Source organism: Gymnoscopelus microlampas, assembly GCF_963454915.1.
Source record: "Gymnoscopelus microlampas genome assembly, chromosome: 8".
NCBI classification, from domain to species: domain Eukaryota; kingdom Metazoa; phylum Chordata; class Actinopteri; order Myctophiformes; family Myctophidae; genus Gymnoscopelus; species Gymnoscopelus microlampas.
The window spans coordinates 44,745,410-44,765,654 of NC_139945.1; the positions used below are offsets into that span (position 1 = coordinate 44,745,410).

At 40.3% G+C, this 20,245-nt stretch overlaps 1 protein-coding gene across 2 annotated transcripts in view; it reads left to right on the forward strand.

The window, feature by feature from the left end:
• The window catches only part of b3glcta (beta 3-glucosyltransferase a), a 65,296-nt gene extending 45,482 nt beyond the window's left edge, over window positions 1-19,814 (forward strand). Inside the window, exons 5-15 of one of the 2 annotated variants that reach the window (XM_084064912.1) lie at window positions 2,432-2,508; window positions 4,316-4,427; window positions 5,504-5,640; window positions 5,779-5,842; window positions 6,194-6,325; window positions 6,670-6,739; window positions 7,939-8,052; window positions 16,561-16,660; window positions 17,148-17,267; window positions 18,822-18,966; window positions 19,210-19,814. In XM_084064912.1, coding sequence (XP_083921038.1) covers window positions 2,432-2,508; window positions 4,316-4,427; window positions 5,504-5,640; window positions 5,779-5,842; window positions 6,194-6,325; window positions 6,670-6,739; window positions 7,939-8,052; window positions 16,561-16,660; window positions 17,148-17,267; window positions 18,822-18,966; window positions 19,210-19,377 — 1,239 coding nt within the window. In that variant the 3' untranslated portion in view covers window positions 19,378-19,814. The remainder of the gene's footprint in view (window positions 1-2,431; window positions 2,509-4,315; window positions 4,428-5,503; window positions 5,641-5,778; window positions 5,843-6,193; window positions 6,326-6,669; window positions 6,740-7,938; window positions 8,053-16,560; window positions 16,661-17,147; window positions 17,268-18,821; window positions 18,967-19,209) is intronic. The other variant, XM_084064913.1, reaches the window with a different exon arrangement.
• Window positions 19,815-20,245: the final 431 nt, after the last annotated feature.

Genomic DNA, 20,245 nt, shown 5'->3' on the forward strand with positions numbered 1-20,245 from the left:
AACCCCTTCAGAGAACCTTTGTACAACGTTATGGCTGCACACTATTAACTGCGTTAACAATGATACATGAAAACTCCTGACTGGATTACCAATTTTCTATGCACCCTCATATCCCACAGAGGATGAACCCTACGGATTTTGATGACCCCATGGACTTTCCTCGAGTACCATCCTTTGGCCAACTAGCTCTGACTCTTGTTGAAACCAGCAGGCTGGCTGGTAAAAGCAATGTAGATAGCCTCTGTAGATGCATTATGTCTCTCTGTTAGAGAAACATGCAGGTTGAGAAAAATACTTAAAGGAGTAGTTCGCCCAAAAAAGGACTTATTTTCTATCAATTACACACCCCATGAAGCATTGAATTCATTTTTTAGTTTATGTCGCATTCCTAAGCCAATACTTTGATGAACGGCGGTCTCTCCTGTAGGAGACTCAAAGGAGAGACTGCCGGTCTTAAAATTATTGGCCTAGGAATGTGACAAAAACAAAAAAATCTCTATGAATTCAATGCTTCAAGGGGTGTGTAATTGATAGAAAGTAAGTAATTGTTTGGGTGAACTACTACTCCTTTAATGCTAATAATGTTTAAATAACAATGTTGTTTAATAGTTTAACTTGGACCTAAACTATATTTGTTAGTTTAGGTCCAATGTAGTTATCATTGACTATAGTTATCAAATTAGTTGCTCATATTATAGGAACTAAGTATTACAATTATTCAATGTAATTCTCAGGGCTTCCAGGTGTGAACAGTACAGAAATCACTATTTGCCAGTTAACTCAAGGTTATTTTCAAAGTACCACTGCATTCTCTTTGAATTCCATCAGGGTTCAAGCTTTGACTAATCGCATAAAAGAGAAGTTAAAATGCCAGATCAGTGAGATTATGAATGGAAACACAAATAGTGGTATGCATGGTACTGTATAAAGACTGTTAATATATGGTAAATGTCTTGTTAGCATAGCTACAATAAACCTGTCTCTAAGGACAGGTTGGCTTCACTACAGTATGAATTGCACGACCCTTAAAAATAAAATGTTTCAACAGAGAGACACACTGCTGCAAGCATAAATTGGGCCTGGCCTTGTATTGACTTTTCTTTTCTCTCTGGCTCATTTTTTGAGTGGTTTTGACAGTTTGTTGTTGGATCTACAGTAGCAGTTTTGATGATGAAAAACTCTGTCTTTCCATTATAATAAAGTCTCTGTGACCGCAGTCTTCTGTTGAGTCATTGGGCAATCAGTATCCTATTTGTTGCTACTGTATCCACCGAAGAACAGCCTGCTTTCTTTATATCAGGAGCAGACAGTGCTCACCTCATGGCTATGAAAGTGTCCCAGATGAAGTAACCCAGTGCATATGACATTAATTATCTGAACAATCAGTACTAATTTCTAGGATTTTAGCTATATCGCACTTGGCAGTGAACACAGTCAGAACTCTTTAACTGTGCTATAGTTAGCACATCAGATACAGGTATAGAATGTAAAACGTGGGCGAAGTAGTAGTTTCTCATACTGTCGCATCGCTGGCACCCAAGCTCTTCTGTTCGCCATCTTTCGTGGTTGACTTGATGTGATACTGCCTTCACTCTTTAGGATAATTCAGGGTTTTCCTATGCTACGGTAGCCGTCTCAAACAGTCCTGCAGTCTTGTTGTCCGGTCCCCACTAAGTGATCAGCCGGCTGCCCTCAATGCCCTTTCCCCCCATGGCGTTAGACAGGCAGCCCAGGCAGCCCATGTGACCTTGTCTGATCCGCCAACTAACCACCAAGAAAGGAATTTTCTAATTTAGCTGTGACATAATTACATCTCCCCTTAATTAAATTGTGATGTTCAACCTAGAACGTAACAAAAGAATAATTCAATCAGTCTTTATTCTCTCTCATTCAGTAGTATTTCTGAAGCAGTTTTATGTAAAGAGCTCTTGAGTTTTTCTTTAAAGATGGTGTAACCAAGAGTTTATATAAATGAAGAAAAACATCCACGGTGTCCCCATGTCATTAGCTTTTAGATAAAGCTCATCTGAGATGAGTGCTAGCGAACCCCAGGTGATTAATAGTGTTTTCAAATTGCATGCAAGCTCAGGCCCATTGATTAAATCAATGTTGCAGTAGACCTGTTTCAATGAAAAATGTTCCCCCTGGCTTCCAGCATGATGAGTGAATCATGTACTGTAATAACGAACCACATGGTCTTGCACTCTACTGCTTTGTTTTCATCACAGTGTGAAACATCCGCTTTTCACTGAAACCCCCTCACATACCTTCTGCATTCCTCACTGTGTAAGGAAATTGGAAATTGTATGAAGATATTGTGTTTTGCCAGTTGTGAACTTCTACTTCTGACTAATTATTTGTCTCAAGAATATCAACTGGGTTGCACAAGTTTCAAGAAGAATGTTGTAATGTTTTCTTTTGTCCCTTTCAGAATCCACCTCTGGTATTGCTTCTTCACAGTCTGTCAAATAATGAGGGAGACTGGAGTATTCTTCCTCTGCTGCCTTAGTAAGTGCTCCAAAACTCAGAGGTGTGAATGAGTTCATATTAGACAGATTCACAACACCATGGACAGAATAACAGAAACACCTACAAATAGTCTTCCAACAATGTTGGGTGTGTGGGGTTTCTTTCATCAGTGAAGGGTGCATTTTAAGTCCATTGATCAATACTAAGTCACTAGAACAGATCATTACTAACAATGCAAATCCTTCTTCCCATGATGCATGACTGTCCTGATGTGAGAGTGAGCCTATTGGTTAAGATCACCCAGTTTGTAACCCAGTAGTCCAAGCACGTAGATTATGTTCATTATAGGCCAAGGTCTTAAATAAACAATTCTGTATCCAATTAATCATTTTGATCTGATTGCAAAATGGCATCTGAAACAGTTTTCCATCACTTTATGAAGATGGGAGCCACAGTTGATTTAAAAAAACACACACCAAAGCATTAAAGAGACACACTCTGAGGCTATACGTACATAGGCTTTGAACTACTGTTATGGATCATTTATTTATTGTTATATCTGTTATTTGATATATCGCAAAAGAGACAGCAGTACACAGTCACATACTTAATGTATATTTGATATAGTTTTTGATATTTGATGTTTGCTCTTATTTTTATCTCCACCAGACCGAAGGCAAGGTCGAAGATCATGTTTTTGCGTGTTTGTCTGACTGCCGCTAGTTTCGCAAACTACTACCCCGGTCAGCATCACATTTCTGGTGCATGATGCTTGCGGGCCTCACCTCTAGCGCCCGCGCCCACGTAGTGCCCACTTGGCAGCGCATATCAGTGGCGTAGCGTCATGAGGGCCATTGGGGCCATGGCTCGGTCAGTAAAGACCCTCTAGCGCGTCTGATATCTGGCATAGAGGGGCGGATTCAAAATCTCCAGAGAAAACATCCGTGGGCTCCCATTGGTTCACCGATCTGTGCGCCCGCCCTGCGCCCCTCCTCCTCCCCCAATGTGCAGTATTGAGAGCCCTGACGTCACAACATTTGGAGCGATGGGCACTGCACTCTGGTTGGTTGGGGTACACCTAGGGCCCAGGTAGAACCTACTTATAGCCCACATGGGCATCCCAGTTAGGACCCACCTCGGCCCCACATAGAATTGCCTAGGTGGGGCCCACCTAAGGCCCAGGTAGAACACACGTATATCCCACAAGGGCATCCCAGTTGGGACTCAAGTGGATCCCGCTGATATTACCGACATGGGGTCCATATGGTGGAAATGACGGTGATTGTGCTGTCCAGCTCAGCTCGCACAACTATCACGGAGCCCTGCCGTTGCTGCGTCTGACTGTGATGGCGGCAGGGAGCTGTATGAGCGAGTATTCGATGCTGCTGTCTGGAAACTGCCCTCAGCATGACACGACCAATGAGAGTTAGCGCTTTCGTTGTTGCTAAGATACGGTGTATGGCACATAGCGTCCCTGCCCCATAGCTTGTAGATCTCTCGCACATGATTGGCGTAGGCTGCGTTGCCAGGTCTGCCTTTTGTATAAGTGATTTTGGGCTATTAATATGCGTTTTCATATTAATTGTACATCCTGCAAGTACAGTAACGGTATGGGAAGCAGGTATGGTCACAGGCAGAATATTGAGAAATATTTGTGGAAAGTTTGGAGGTAGTTGGGCCATGAGTCTGCTTGGAGACCCTCCACATACACTCATGTATTCACTCCATGAGTGTGCTTGTCAATTAATGTGGCAAGATGTCTATAATAAAACAACAGACTTCTGTGAGTTCATCTATGTTCCATTAGAGATAATTGATATTTGTTGTTACCTTTGTTCTCCCCCAGCTTTTCTAAATCCTTTGGGCAAAACTCCTCCTGGATCATATTTCTTGAGGAAGAAACCAATGTGAAGATGTTAAAACTGGTTGAGGTCCTCACAAAGTTTGACTGGAGAAAAGTGAGTATGCTCCAGCCATCTCTCTCTCTCTCGCTCTCGCTCTCTCTCTGAGACATCTTCTGACTTTCACAGTTCAATCAATTAATTGAGGAAAATATCAGACATATAAATCATTTTTTTTGTAAATCATAATGGTACTGACACCACCTGCACAGACTCAGTTTCCACTGCATGGGTCACCATGAATTGATATAGAATCACCCTTAAACCTCATTTTCTATTCTATATCAATATTTGTGCCCGCTCCAGTCATTAAATCTGTCAATGAGAAGTTTGCGAATGGCAAAAGAGTGCAATATCAGATTTCACAGATGTTGTTGCATTGGAGTTCTCCTGCTCTGGATTCTTTGTCTAAAATTTATCTCTGAGTTAAAGCACAGCCGCCTTTTTCCTGCACATGGATGTTGCACTGACTCTGCGACTCCAGTCAACCCCTATTAAATAAAGAATAAACACTTAAATAAATAATAAATAAATAATTATCACGGTTGAGGAAAAACAATATCAAAAATGTAAAGAAGTTAACAAAGCTTGAATGTTTACATGCTCAGTACTGACATTTAGATATGATTTTCTTTCTTTGTTTTATTTGTTTGTTTGTTTCTTCTTTTTACTGTGTATGTAATATCAACCATTAAAGCTCCACTCTGGGATTCTGCATTAATAAATAGTTATTTTATCTACCATGGTTGGAGGCACTCCATATTAGAAATGTGGAATTTTCCGGTTTTCAACTTTCAGGTTATGCTCCATAGCCATTTTCTACTATTTATCTGCAAATTTGTATTTCCTTTCTGGGTGCTTTGGATGCATCCCTTGACCAATCCACAAGTTATATATATATAATATAGTAATGACATTGGTTCTCAAAGTGGGGTCCCTCCCTATATATATTCTATATCTATATGTATATAGATTACAAGCTTGTTGCAATGCGTTGTGAGCTCAAAAGCAACACAAATCTTGTATTGGGGTCCCTGGCACATATTTTAAGATGGGGGGAAATACTGTACATAATTTGGGGGTCTTTGACGTGAAAAGTTTGCACTGATAACAACACTATTTCCATTTATTAGGAGTGGTTTCTTGGGAAGCCCCTCCATGATGAGGAGTCAACAATCATCCATCACTATGCCTTTGCAGAGAATCCCTCTGTCTTCAAATATCCAGATTTTACTGCTGGTTGGGCCTTAAGTATCCGCCTTGTTCAACGGTGAGTACATAATCTCTCCATATTTTGGGTTGTGTTTAGATTTGTTCATCTCCTAACAGTCATTGTTTGCTTTAGATTTGCTGTACATACGCATCATTTTATCAGGAATTGGTGCCAATCAGTGATTTGCTATTTCAGGCTTGCAAACAAAGTGCGTGATGAGCCACTTAAATCTGACTTTACCATTGACCTGAAACATGAGGTAAGATAATATGTGCGTGAAGTGATTACCTCTAGGCCCTGCTTTTGAACATCTTGATAAAGCTTCAAGCTCTTCAATCATTTTCTCACGCTATTTTCCCATTTGTCACGTTTAAGCTAACACGTCTAATTTATTCGTTCATCAACAAGAGTATGTTATTCAGTCAACCTTGAAGAAAAATCTCATTACTTCCTGCAATGGTCATGTTGCTGCGTACACTGTAGATGTTTTCATTTCTTAAAAGGGAACACCACTAATTTGGGGTTTTACATAAAGTGCACTCAACAGGCTTTGTACGTGCGTGTCCAGCTGAGCTTGTTATCATGGCATCATCAATTTCCATCCCTACAGGTTGCATTGTATATTTGGGACAATGGGAAAGGTCCACATCTTACTGCTGTCCCGGAACTGTGCACTGAGCCAGAGGACTCTTCTAAAGCCCAGCACTGTGCTACAACTCTCAGCAGCCTTCCTCCACTGTGTGTGGGTACCATAATGCTTTTTGCGCTGTCAATGGATTGGGCTTGTCATTCATTATAGGTGAAAATTTACCAAAATGTCTAAAACATTTCTAAAAGCTACATGTTGCAATAGCTTATAGAATGGCAAAATTTGCTATTTTAGAAAATAGTAGTATAACATAGAGCTTATAAGTGGCAAGGTTTCTTGCTTTGAATATATCCTGACATTTCTTGAGAGCGTTATCAGCAGGGTGCATGTGTTTCCCATTGACAGCACTGTTGCAGATTACTTCTCACATTTTAGGTAGCAAACCTCGTGCAGTGTTTTCTTCTTATGTTTTAATCTCCCTCTGCTTTTTCATGAAGGGAGCCCCTGTTAATAAAGAAGATATTTTTGTGGCTGTGAAAACATGCAAGAAATTTCACAGTGACAGAGGTGAGTTATAGACACACTTTGACCGATGAAAAAATATTTGATTGCCACATAGTGTCAATTTGGGTAATTTATTAATTGTTAAAGTAACACTGAGGATTCTATTGTGCATACGTTAGTTTTTTTCTTGTTCTTGTGGCTCTCTACTCTTATAATGGGTTGTCAGATTTTTGTTGTACGTTGTATGCTTTTGTAGCATGACTCAAACATGTAATTTAAGAAAATATGGTGAATTCACGCCAGCAGCAATCTAGCGCAGCCGCATACTGAGAAAGCTGCAAGTTTCAAAGCATTAAGAGCTTTCCCCACTTGCGCTCAGGGCCATGTGATTGACAAGCAGTGATTGGCTCTTCCACTTTTTGGTTTCTGCAAAACGCCCACCCATCGCGTGGGGCCAGACCGGTCTGCAGACACATATTGATAATATATACATCGATAATGTGAATTCACACGACCCAGATTTTTTTTACCAGGCTAGGAAGACATGGGGGTCGCTGTCGTTTACATCCCTGCCCTCATTTGTGTTCCCAGTCTGGCCCAGTACAAACATAATTGATACAAGACATTACCGATGCATCCTTTATCATCCTTTATCAAAACATGTCATCACATATGCACCACACAGACATGGAGGGAGAATTGCGCTCCACTGAGCGCCCCGCCCCTTTCTAGTTAATCTGACCTATGACAAATAAATTAGACCAATCACGATGCAAATACAGTATACTTAAGATATAAAATTAACACTATTCTTCACATATCAAAGCATCCTTGTTTGCCATAAGTTTGATTAAAAAAATGAATTAGCATTATTTATAATTATGAAATTATTCTAATTGATTCTTCTCTTTTGGGAGCTCTGGATAATACGTTTCTGTTAAATGAGAAAAGATATTGCAGGCTGAGCTCAGAGGAATGTAAAATGATCACCAAATGCAAATTTTATGTTGTTTATAACTAATGCCAGTGATTACGGTATCTGGTATCTAGTTTTTAATCTAGAACTGTCATCTTGAACATTCATTGGTGTGGTAATATATAGTGTTAAACATCATTCTCATTAATTGTACTCTAGCATTCCAACTAATTTATATCCATTAATGATCCTTTTATGTACTCACTGATTAAAACATCTAGTTTGCGCTGACTCTTTGGTTTGTCTGTTGTGCAAGTTTTGCCTTTACTTTTTTGCTGTGCTGTAGTCCCAGTGGTAAAGAAGACCTGGGAGAAAGATGCCACTTTTTTGGAGTACTACAGTGACCATGCTGATTCCTCTATACCCACCATAAACTTGGGAATACCTAATACAGAAAGAGGTAATTGATCTCATTGTCTCACCCTACCCACTAGTACTGTACATGCCATGTTTCACTGAACAGGCATGATGGTTATTGAGAAGTAAACCCCTTCAGGGTGATAAAGACCCCTCCACTTCACGTCGGGGTCTATGTCAGCCTGTCTGGGTTTATTTCTCAATAATGACCAGCTCCCTTTTGTTTATCCTGCTTATTACACAGCTACTTAATAAATTAATTAATACATTGAAAATGATTTGATAGATATTAAAAGGATCGCTTACGGTAACAAATGAAAGCAGTCCATTGATTTATGGCAGGTGCGTTCATGATTTCCAACATTTTGTTCAAAACGTGCCACTCCTGCAAACTTTAGATGTCAATCTTAGCCAATCAGGATGGAAATTGAAAAATCATATCGTCTTGATCACATGACTATAGAGATCATGTCTACCGATATGCGTGAAATTTGGATAAAATGTGAAGGAGTAATATCAGAAAATGTGTTTTATATAAGTCGGCCTCCTGGTGGCGCTATAAAAGGCAGATGTGAAAAATGCAGGGCAAAGGTTTTTCCCTGACCTCTAGGGAGTGCACATACAAAGTTTTACACAGATCGATGCAGTTATAGGTAAAAACAGTAATCGGTATGTTATAGCACCACCATGAGGCTGATTTGAAAATTTTCAAGTGGCATTTCTTCCTCGGCTTAGTGGGAATGTGCGTGCAAAATGTCACGGAAATTGCAAGCTGTGTTCATGATTTGAGGCATTTTGTTCAAAACGGAGCACTTGCGCAAACTTTGGAAGCCATTTTTAGCCAATCAGGATGGAATATGAAAAATCTGAAAGACCCGTTTTGTGTAATGACTATAGAGATACTGTGTACCAATTCGTGTGACGTTTGGGCAAAATCTGTAGGAGTACTGTCAAAAAATGTGTTTTGCAAAAAGCGGCCTCCTGGTGGCGCTATTACAGGCCCATGTAAAACATCTGGGGCAAAGGTTCTGAATTGGCATCCAGGGAGTGTGTGTGCACAGTTTTGCTGCGATCAAGCCAACGGTGCCGGAGATTACCTGTTCACAGACAGACACACACACACACACACACACACACACACACACACACACACGGACACACACACGGACGGACGGGGTGAAAAACATACTCTCTCGCCATGCCTTTCGGCCTGGCAGAGACAACTAGAAAAAGTGCTCCTCGGAGCACAGGTCTCCGCCAAGTCAGGTTTATTGTGGGCCAGCAATTTGGGAATGCGCCAATCAGGATGGAATATGAAAAATCAGACGGAGCCGTCTTGATCGCTCGACTATGAAGATAATGTGTACCGATTTGCGTGATGTTTGGACAAGATTTGTAGGAGTAATATAAAAAAAATGTTTTGCAAAAATCGACCTCCTGGTGTGCGTGCAAAGATTCAACGCAATCGGACGCTGCCTTCATGATTTGCGGCATTTTGTTCAAAACGGGCCACTCCTGCAAACTTTGGAAGCCAATCTTAGCCAGTCAGGATGGAATATGAAAAATCGGAAAGAACCATTTTGTGTAATGACTATAGAGATACTGTGTACCGATTTGCGTGATGTTTGGACAAAATCTGTGGGAGTACTGTCGGAGATTAGCTGTTCACAGACGGCCGAGGCGACGGACGCACAGGGTGCAAAACATAGTCTTGGCCATGCCTTTCGGCCTGGCGGAGACAATTAAGGAGAATAACAACATAATGGTACTCTTCTAATCACTGTCATATCTGACAACATGTATTGTGATTAAGTTGTAATGGATTTAACATTTGGGTGTCATGATCATCATTTATCATTTTAAGCTCATCTGTTCTATCCCCATAGACAATTGTAGTGCTAAATGATTGTATTGTTTATAGCCGAGGCTTGCTCTAGATATCAGGAACAATATATCAATGGGGCGGCAGTTGCTCAGTAAGGAGAGCAGCTGTCTGGGAATCAGAAGGTCCCCAGTTCGTTGCTCGGCTCATCCAGGATTTGTATCGAAATATCTCTGAGCAAGACACTTAAGCCCTAACGGCTCCCCTGTGCGCTCACATGAGCAGCATACTGCTTGGCCAAACACAGAAAAAATAATTACCCCCTCGAAGTATCAGTAAATAGACTAGAGAGCGTTTCAGACAATTGAAGCATGCACAGTAGCGTTCTAAATGCAGAAGTCTTGCACTACCAGATTTGGCCACCAGAACACGGCAGCTTCAATAATCCTCTGCAGTCCTAGGGGTTTGGTAAATACTCTTTATTTTACACTTTATTAGCTGCCTCATGGAGCTTCAATCATAAAAAAAATTAGCATGTGGATCTGAAGATGGGCTTCAAATGGCCAGTCTGTGTGATGTCTGTTGTCTATGTCGTTCGTATCCAGATTTGGTCAAGGTTTCAGTGTGATCACAGCCCCATTGACTTCCATTATCAATGAAACGTGGGGGGAAATGCATGGAGTTACTTCTTTGGCCTACTGGCAGCATGGACAGGGAATTTGGCCTAATCAGTACAGTGGTTTGCAAGGTTACCTCTGGGCAAACACTCAGAGAAGACGGACGGACACACACACACACACACACACACACACACACACACACACACACACACACACACACACAGCCACTTAGACCTTATATTTTCAGAGCCTAATTTAAAAATCCTGCTTTGAATGAATTTATGGAGTACATTACTGTAGATCTAGCTACTGTAATATCATTTCTGTGTTTTAGGAGATTGATACATTTTTCAAACAGCCTATTAAATTTAATCACAAACTGAAAATATGTTCAGTCCTCAAAAGCAGTACTTGGAGAGCAAATAACCTCACCATTGAAATGTGAAACGATTATTGCAATTGATTGATTGAATACTTTATTAACAGTTTGCAACCCAAAAAAAGGCACAGTGGCACATATTTATACAAAAGAATGCTAAAAGGATAACCCAAACTAGAAAAAGTGCTCCGAGGTGCTCCGAGGAGCACAGGTCTCCGCCAGATGATATATAAATCGGTACATATCATCTCTTAAGTCAAGTAATCCGTCCGATTTTTCACATTCCAGCCTGAACATTGCTGGCCCACATTAACCTACCTGATCTGGCGGAGACCTGTGCTCCTCGGAGCACAGGTGTCCTCCAGGTCAGGTAGGTTAGTGTGGGCCAGCAATGTTTGGAATTCGCCAATCAGGCTGGAATGTGAAAGATCGGACGGATCACTTGACTTAACTCTTTCATTGCCATTTTTTTTTTCAAAGGAACTAGGAGATAACGTTATCCAAAGATTTGCTGCTCCATTCACTTCAATGTTAAAAAATAAACAGAGAAAAAAAATCAAATTTTTCCTGTGTTTTACCATGTATTTTTGAGTGAAACATGCTATTTTCAAACATCAGACAACAAATGTTAACGAGGTCACAATGACCTCGTTGACATTTCTGAAAACCCTTACGGTACGTTTTAACAGCGGGCGACTCTCGGGCGATCGCGGGCGACATCGTCCAAAAGATAAAGAAAGTCTATCAGAGCCGGCAACTACTGGCGATCGGGCGAAGTGGGCGGGGGGGGGCGATGAAAGATGGATTTTCTTTATCTTTTGGACGATGTCGCCCGGCGATCGCCCGAGAGTCGCCCGCTATTAGAACGTACTGTCAGTGATTAGCAACCATCAGGGGATCAATCATACTGGAGATAAATATTCTGTGACTACTTGAAAAGGTAGATAATTGCAGAATCCTGGCACTGGTCAAACAGCCAGAAATAAGTCTGGCAGTGAAAGAGTTAAGAGATAATATGTTTCGATTATATCACGATTTGCGTGATGTTTGGACAACATTTGTAGGAGTAATATGAAAAGAAATGTTTTGCAAAAATCCGCCTCCTGGTGGCGCTATAATAGGGCAATGCTGCGTTCATGATTTGCGGCATTTTGTTCCAAACGGGCCACTCCTGCAAACTTAAAGGGATATTTCACTTTCGAAAACATGTTTGGTCATTTTATCATCTACTCTTTTGTGAGCCCCCCAGACAGTTTTTAAGTTGCTTGATTCAGTATTTAGATATTTAATATTCATTTTATTAGACACGCCCCCTTACAAATACAAACCCATTATAACTTCAAACTCCATTTTTAACATGTTACATCAAAAACACCCGTCCTTGCTTCTGGTGACTCATCCTGCCCTCCTAATACGTGAGGGGGCTGTGTTTTTTCATTTATTATTTTATTTTATTTTATTGTATTTAATTTTTTTCATTTTCCAAAATAAATATTAAAAATAAATGGAAAAAGTAATTGAAAAAACACGGTCTCCTCACGTATTAGAAGGATAATATCAGTCACCAGAACCAAGGACGGGTGTTTCTGATTAATATAACATGGTTAAAATGGAGTTTGAAGTTACAATGGGTTTGTATATACCGTAATTTTCGCACTATAAGCCGCACCTGAATATAAGCCGCAGCAGCTAAATTGAATGATTTGTACATATATAAGCCGCACTGGACTATAAGCCGCGGGTGTAAAATCCCTAGATTTAGGAGGTCCCCTAGTGGCCGTTAGCTATAAAAAACCATAGATAAGCCGCACCGTTATATAAGCCGCAGGGTCGAAAAATGGGAAAAAAGTCGCGGCTTATAGTCCGAAATTAACGGTAATATAATGATAATTAGGGTTGTCCGATATTGGCTTTTTTACCGATAACCGATATACCGATATTGTCCAACTCTTAATTACCGATACCGATATCAACCGATACCGATATATGCGGGGATTATTGTGATTAGGGTAAGCTCAAATTTCATATCACACACACCATATACAGTAAGAACTCCTGTAACTTATTTAACTTTTTTTTTTTTTTTTTTTCAAAAACCGATACCGATATTTTCCCGATATCAATTTTTATGCTAATATCGGCCGATAATATCGGGAGGCCGATAATATCGGACATCCCTAATGATAACATAATATAATGAATATCAAATATCTAAATACTGAATCAAGCAACTTAAGAACTGTCCGTGGGCTCACAATCACAAAAGCCTGAGTAGACGATAAAATGACCCAAAGTTTTTTTGAAAGTGAAATATCCCTTTAAGATGTCAATCTTAGCCAATCATCTGGAATATGAAAAATCAAACAGATCCGTCTTGATCACATGACTATAGAGATCTCGTGTACCGATTTGCGTGAATTTTAGATGAAATCTGAAGTAATAAACAAAAATATGTTTTACATAAGTCGGCCTCCTGGTGGGTAGGTGTGAAAAATGCGGGGCAAAGGTTTTTCCTTGGCCTCAGGGGAGTGCACATACAAAGCTTTACACAGATCGTTGCAGTTATAGGTAAAAACACAAATCGGCCTGTTATAGCGTCACCATGAGGCTGATTAGATTTTTTTCAAGTGGCATTTCTTCCTCCGCCTAGTGAGAATGCGTGTGAAAGATTTCACGGAAATTGCATGCTGTGTTCATGATTTGAGGCATTTTGTGCAAAATGAAGCACTTGTGCAAACTTTGGAAGCCATTCATAGCCAATCATGATGGAATATGAAAGATCTGAAAGACCCATTTGGTTTAATGACTATAGAGATACTGTGTACCGATTTGCGTGACGTTTGGATAGAATCTGTAGTACTATCAAAAAATGTGTTTTGCAAAAAGCGGCCTCCTGGTGTCCCTATAGCCGGCCCATGTGAAAAATTTCACTCCCTGAATTGGCATCCAGGGAGTGTGTGTGCACAGTTTTGCTGCGATCAAGCCAACGGTGCCGGAGATTAGCTGATCACAGACGGACGGACACGGACACACACACGGACACACACACGGACGGACAGGGTGCAAAACATACTCTCTCACCATGCCTTTCCGCCTGGCGGGGCCAATAAGCCCTCAGGGCTTGTTTCCATTTAAGGTCCTGCGTATTCAATTTATCGAGACAGCTAAAGACAAACAATAAGAAAACATCATATTTACGAGTAGTAATAAGAAAGAAGCATATAGTAAACAGTTGGTGGGGGGGAAGAGGGGTCATTTTCGGTGATGAGTGATAAGTTTAGTGATGAGACAGGATAATAAAATGAATAAGCTTTAAATTGTATAGTGAAAATGAAAAGCAAAACCTCAGAACTAGAATAATGTAGACAATTTGAGGAAGTGAGGAAAGGGTGATGCAAGAACTGGAAATGGGATGCCAGCAGGTGTTTTATACCGTAATGTTAAATGGATCTATCTATTAGTTGATTTTGGTGATTTGGTGATATATAAGAAATAGAATAATTGATTAACCGTCATGAGCAAGATTGATTATTGGTTATTGGTTCTAAATATAGGTTTCAATATATTTTTGGTTAATAGCCCAGCCCTAGAATAGAAATTATGAATTCATTGGCCTGAGTTCTACATTACTTATCATGAGTTATACATCACTTATATCTATCATAATGTGGAAGGTCCCAAGTCCCATCATTTAGTCAAAAGTTTCCCCAGCCAAAAGCTTTCAGTCATTTGGATGAGAGATGCTGTTTTTGAGTTGGCTGGTGCTGACTCGTCCCATCCTATTAACATCCCCCAGTAACCTACAGTATTGCAATTCGAAATAAGCGTGCAGAACTAGTCTGATGTGCCTCTAAAAGTATGTTTATTTTTTATTCCTGTCAGCATTTCAAGGTGTCCTAAGTTATTTTGTATTCACATTCTGAGAAAAACACCTTGAGGTGCCTTATAAATAAAACAGTAAGCCTCAGCATTCTTTGTGATGGTTGCCACCAGGGATTTCCATGTCTTAGCTCCTAGCTGAGTGGTGTCTAGATATTTGGATTCTGATGGGTACCTTTCTCTCCGTTCCTTGTACTTGTTGAGGAGTTTCCACCCTACTGCTGTTCATTTCAGGCTGGTGGCGGAACATTTTGTTCCGTCTGGCCCAGCATGCCACACATACTTTAATAGTTCTTTGCTCTTCCCGGGCCCAGCATGCCGTACATACCTTATTAGTTCCTCAAGATGTCATATCAAGGGTGGTGCCTGGTGGCTCAGCCAGTCAGTGCAGAGACTACATAACATGGTCCTAGTGAGCAAGAGGATCCGGGTTCAAACCCGACCCCGATCTAGCCTCCAATGTCTCTCCTCTCCGCCCGTTTCTCTTTACTCCCCTGTCTGAGGTAAAGCATAAAAAATATGTCATACAGTACGTTACAAAGCCATTCCACTTGTCAAAACAAATTTGTCTTTTCTGTCTTTACTTTGCATGTCTTGAATTTTATTTTGTTTGATTTGATCTATATGACGTTGCTTTAAATGAAAACACATCACAGACATGCATCTCAAAGGAAAGAACTTCAAGGATAGAAACACAACAAAGTCAAAGACGTATTATACCGTGGTCTCAGACAACAGGCATTGCTGGTACATAAAATTGTACATTTTAAAAACACAAACAAAACTGTTTACAGCATAAATAAATACATAATAAATGTATTATACATAAATTATACAAGCAAAGCGACCATGCTACTTTGCAACATTTTCTAAAAGCCAGGAATTTACCTTTTTCTTTAAAAGATGTTGACTGGACTCTTTATCATCAGGGGTAACGTTTTCCAGTTTGCTGCTCGATCATAGCTTCATCATTTTTGGCTGAAGGCCAGTTTGGCCTTTGTTGTTATCAATTTCTTGAGGATACAAAGACCAAATGCAAGGCCATAAATTGTTTAATACATATTGTACCTATCAGTAAAATAAACAAAGAAATAGATAAATAAATACATGATAAATTAGCTGCTTATTTCACAAAATGATATATTACTATTTGCAATTCACCAATATTTGATTACTCAAGGACTGAAATTTTGTCTGATGAGTTACTGGACTCGTTTGAAGATGGGGATGGGGAGTCAGGGGTAGTTAAGAATTCAGAATCTCAACAAAAGACCATGCGGGGGGAAATGGGGCAATGCAGGGGGGTCCTCAGTGCATATCATTTTCTGAGTGACATATGGCCAAACTGAGGGGGCACGGCAGCCATGGCATTTATGGCCTCCAGGAAATTCCTGTCCTGATATATCTGTGGTAAAACACAGATACTCTCCTCTTAAGAAAAGCCATAATAGCTTCTCTAATGTTCTCAATGAAGCTATTACAGCAGCTCATATATCAGCAAAGTCCTTGATGTTCAGTGCAGGATTCAAGTGTAATTGATGAGTAAATTGCTTGTTTTCCCTGTTTCAAAACACATTATTTAGAGGTGTGCCTTGTACTTTTCTGATTGTGACTATGGGCCATTATGAATGCTTTCATGTTATGTCACTTATTGATATTAGCGTTAGAGTTTTTGGTTGTGCATACCGTATGTGCAGTGTGTGTGAGATTTTACATATCAATACTTTGTGCAAGGTCTGCTAGTATTTTACTTGCAGGATCATTTATCTTCATAAAATACAATGCATGTTTTGGTCAATATGTGTTTCATTCCAACAAGGCATTCTGTTGAGATCATGTCTCCTTTTGCAGGACACTGTGGGAAAACCTTTGCAATCCTAAAGCGATATGTTACTGATGCTGTCCCAAAGACCAGCTGGCTTCTTATTGTGGATGATGACACACTCATCAGGTATCTTACATGCCCTGATACTGTATATGACCAGTTTGCCACAGCATTTTGTAGTTTAAGCTAAGTGGTGCTTACCAACTATCCTCATGTAGTTTTCTTCCACATTTTTCTTGACGATTTCCCATTGTTTTTGGCTTCCTGCTAACAATACTTGTTAAGTCAAACAACAAACTTTTTGGACAGAACATATTTTTGGCAAAATGTTACTCTGTAAAATGTGTGAAATCCTAGGGATATAGATTTATTGGATGTTTCACATTATCTAACATTTCACTTTATCTCTAGCAGATTGCTTTTCCATGTGACAGTGGATTTGCGATACTGCCAGAGGGATTGTCATTGTGTCGTTGTATGTGTACTGTACAGTATGTGTGCACATATGAAAGAGTGTGTGTGTGCGTGCGTGCGTACACGTTTGTTCCTCTGTGTCTGTACAGGCATCACTGAATGATGAGTTTATGATGAGTTTGATCTGTGCTTCTTGCAGCCTTCCCAGACTACGAGTCCTGCTAAGCTGTTATGAATCCTCAGAGCCTGTGTGTCTAGGGGAAAAATACGGCTATGGGCTGAGCCAGGGGGGCTACAGTTACATCACAGGAGGTGGAGGGTGAGTTACACGGCTCAGCCACTCTGGGATTATATCAATGAAAGAGGCGGATCCTCAGCAGAGGGACTGCAAGGCTTGTAATGAAATGCCCTGTGAATGAAAGTTAATTAATAATTCCCAGGACTAGATTAAGATACACGCTCCAAAATGTGTAATTTAAATGTCTGGAATGAATGGAAATGTCAAAGCAATATTGGACCAGGCTTCCAGACAAGAAGTATTGCTGAATGTCTGTCAATTTAAGTGCGTCTGTAGGCTGCAGATTCTTTTTTGAATACCTTTGAGAGTAACATCAATTACTCTTGACATTTTACACCACTTCAGGTTTCCATTTTTATTAAAGCATTCTCTTGTGGAAAAAGGGTATCCTTTCACTTTGAGTGACATGTACAGTATTTTCTGCCAGCCCGAAGATTGTCTTCTCTAGCGTAATTACCTCCCTTCCCTACGAGATGCTCCGCATCAACATGCATCCTGGTGCAAAACTGCTCAGTATTACTAGACTGAAACAACGCTTTCCTCTCAGCTTGACTTCTGTCATTTCACTCCTTATTTTGTTTTGTCCCCAGTGGTTCCCGGAAAATCAATAGCCAATAAAAACAATATAGAAGAATACCTACAGCAAAATACATACAATATTACAGTGGTTCTCAAATGCTTCGTGCCTAAGGCACACCAATGGGGAACTAAAGATCTCAAGGCCTGTATTCATTACAAAAATAGCCGATCTACAATCTCACAATGCGTTGCAACATGTGAACTTCTCGATCTGCTATTTTTGCTAATTATGTTTGTTTGTTTGTCATGCCATAGGGACACCAGGAATAGGGACAGCAGGTTGAAAGTGATTTAATAAATTTGTTTTGGGGTTTAGAATTAGCCTCTGTATTGGGAATGAGTGTGCACAATGTACTCAAATTGTAAATAAAAACATTATTCATAACATTCCGTATACAGTAGTTGTATATATTGCAAAAATAATGTGTGGTTGTAACAAGATTTCCCAGGACTTGTCTCATGGCACAAGGTTTGGGAATCATCGCAGTGTGACACACAATACATACTGAGGGGCAGCAGTAGCTCAGGAGGGGCAGCAGCTGCCTGGGAGCCGGAAAGTTCCTGGTTCAATCCCTGCCTCCTCCTGGCCATGTGTCGAAGTGTCCTTGAAGAAGACACTGATCTTACCTTGTGTTTCATTGTGTCATCCTCATCCGCCATCAGTTTGTGAATGTGTGCCGCATGAGTTAGTATATCATTTGTAACAGTCTATCTCTACCTTTGCAGTGTGCGAGAATGGGTGAATGAGTAGTATGGTAAAGCGCTTTGAATGGTTGGAAAGGCTAGAAAGACGCTATATAAATGCAGTCAGAGATACTTTACGTGTATACAACACAATAAAGTGCATTCCCAAAAATCAATACAAAAAGATATGAATTAAAGAAGATATTGTTTTCGGTTCACTATAAAGCCTGCTCCCAAGATGACAATGAAAGTAAATCCCCTGACTTTTCATCTATATTTAAATGTATAATGTCATTCCCTCTATGCTTGCAGCATGGTGTTCAGCAGGGAGGCGGCGGTCCGACTACTAAATAGTGGCTGTAAGTGCTATAGCAATGATGCTCCTGATGACATGGTGTTGGGAATGTGCCTCAATGCCCTTGGACTTCCTGTCACACACAGCCCCCTCTTTCACCAGGTTATTACGCCGTCAGTCTTCAGATCTACACTCTGTCTGTGTCTATCTCTGTGGCATGCATGTCTGTTTCATCCCTGTTAAGTTGACCACATTCGAGTTGGCAGTACTCAGCTTAAAACAATAAGTGTAAACGTTACAGAAAATAATACTCCTCCATGAGTGTTTCGTTATATTGCGCTGTCTCACTGTGCAACACACCTGCTTGTGATTGATTGCAATTAAAAACGTTTTCTTACTTTCCAGGCACGACCAGAGGATTATGCCAGAGACTTCTTAGCTCACCAGGTGCCAATCTCTTTCCATAAGCACTGGAATATTGACCCTATTGCTGTTTTCAACAAATGGCTAAAGAACGACTTGAAAGCAACTGGTTCTGATGGACTTGATAAGAGCACCAAGACAGAGTTGTAATCATGTAAGCACACAACGTGTGTGTGTGTGTGTGTGTGTGTGTGTGTGTGTGTGTGTGTGTGTGTGTGTGTGTGTGTGTGTGTGTGTGTGTGTGTGTGTGTGTGTGTGTGTGTGTGTGTGTGTGTGTGTGTGTGTGTGTGTGCGTGCGTGCGTGCGTGTGTACATTGATGAACTTTTTTTTTTGTATTGTGAATCTTCAAGAATGATAAAATAAGGACCGTTCAATTGTGTGTCCATGACTTGATATTTGAGTACATTCATGACTGTGAGATTTCATTCGATTGCATGTTGAGGTTATTGGTATGTTTGGAAATATGATTCTGATATATTTATATTGAAATGTTCGTCTACAGTAATGCTTATTGTGTTGAATTTAGGAGCTCCTCTTCTGAAGGATGTAACTTTCAACAGTTACTAATGCTGTATATTGTGCTATACTGTACGTATTTTGACATAAAAGTATCCAAATTTGGGAATGTGTTGTCTCCTGGAGTGTAATATGAGTCCTATTTTAGATTTTGTTTTGTTCACTAGCCATAAAAAGCATAAATCGGAGACAGACCGACCCGCTGAGTTCGATTGTACATGTTACCACTTATATTCCTGCAACGGCACAAACATGATCCAAAGATCGACCAATCTAATTGTGGTACAACTTTACCTTCTAGGTGCGTGGAATTAGTACAGGTGCACAAGTAGAGTCAAGGGATTCCAGCCACACATGCAGTAGGAACAGTGCTCTAATTATTGGTTGAGTAAGTAAGAGCGCCAGAAAACAAGGTCATACTTATTTTCTTAAAGACGGGGTGCGGTGATTTTCAGTGATCCCCCCCCCCTTGTTAAAATTATGTTTTTATGTGGACACGCC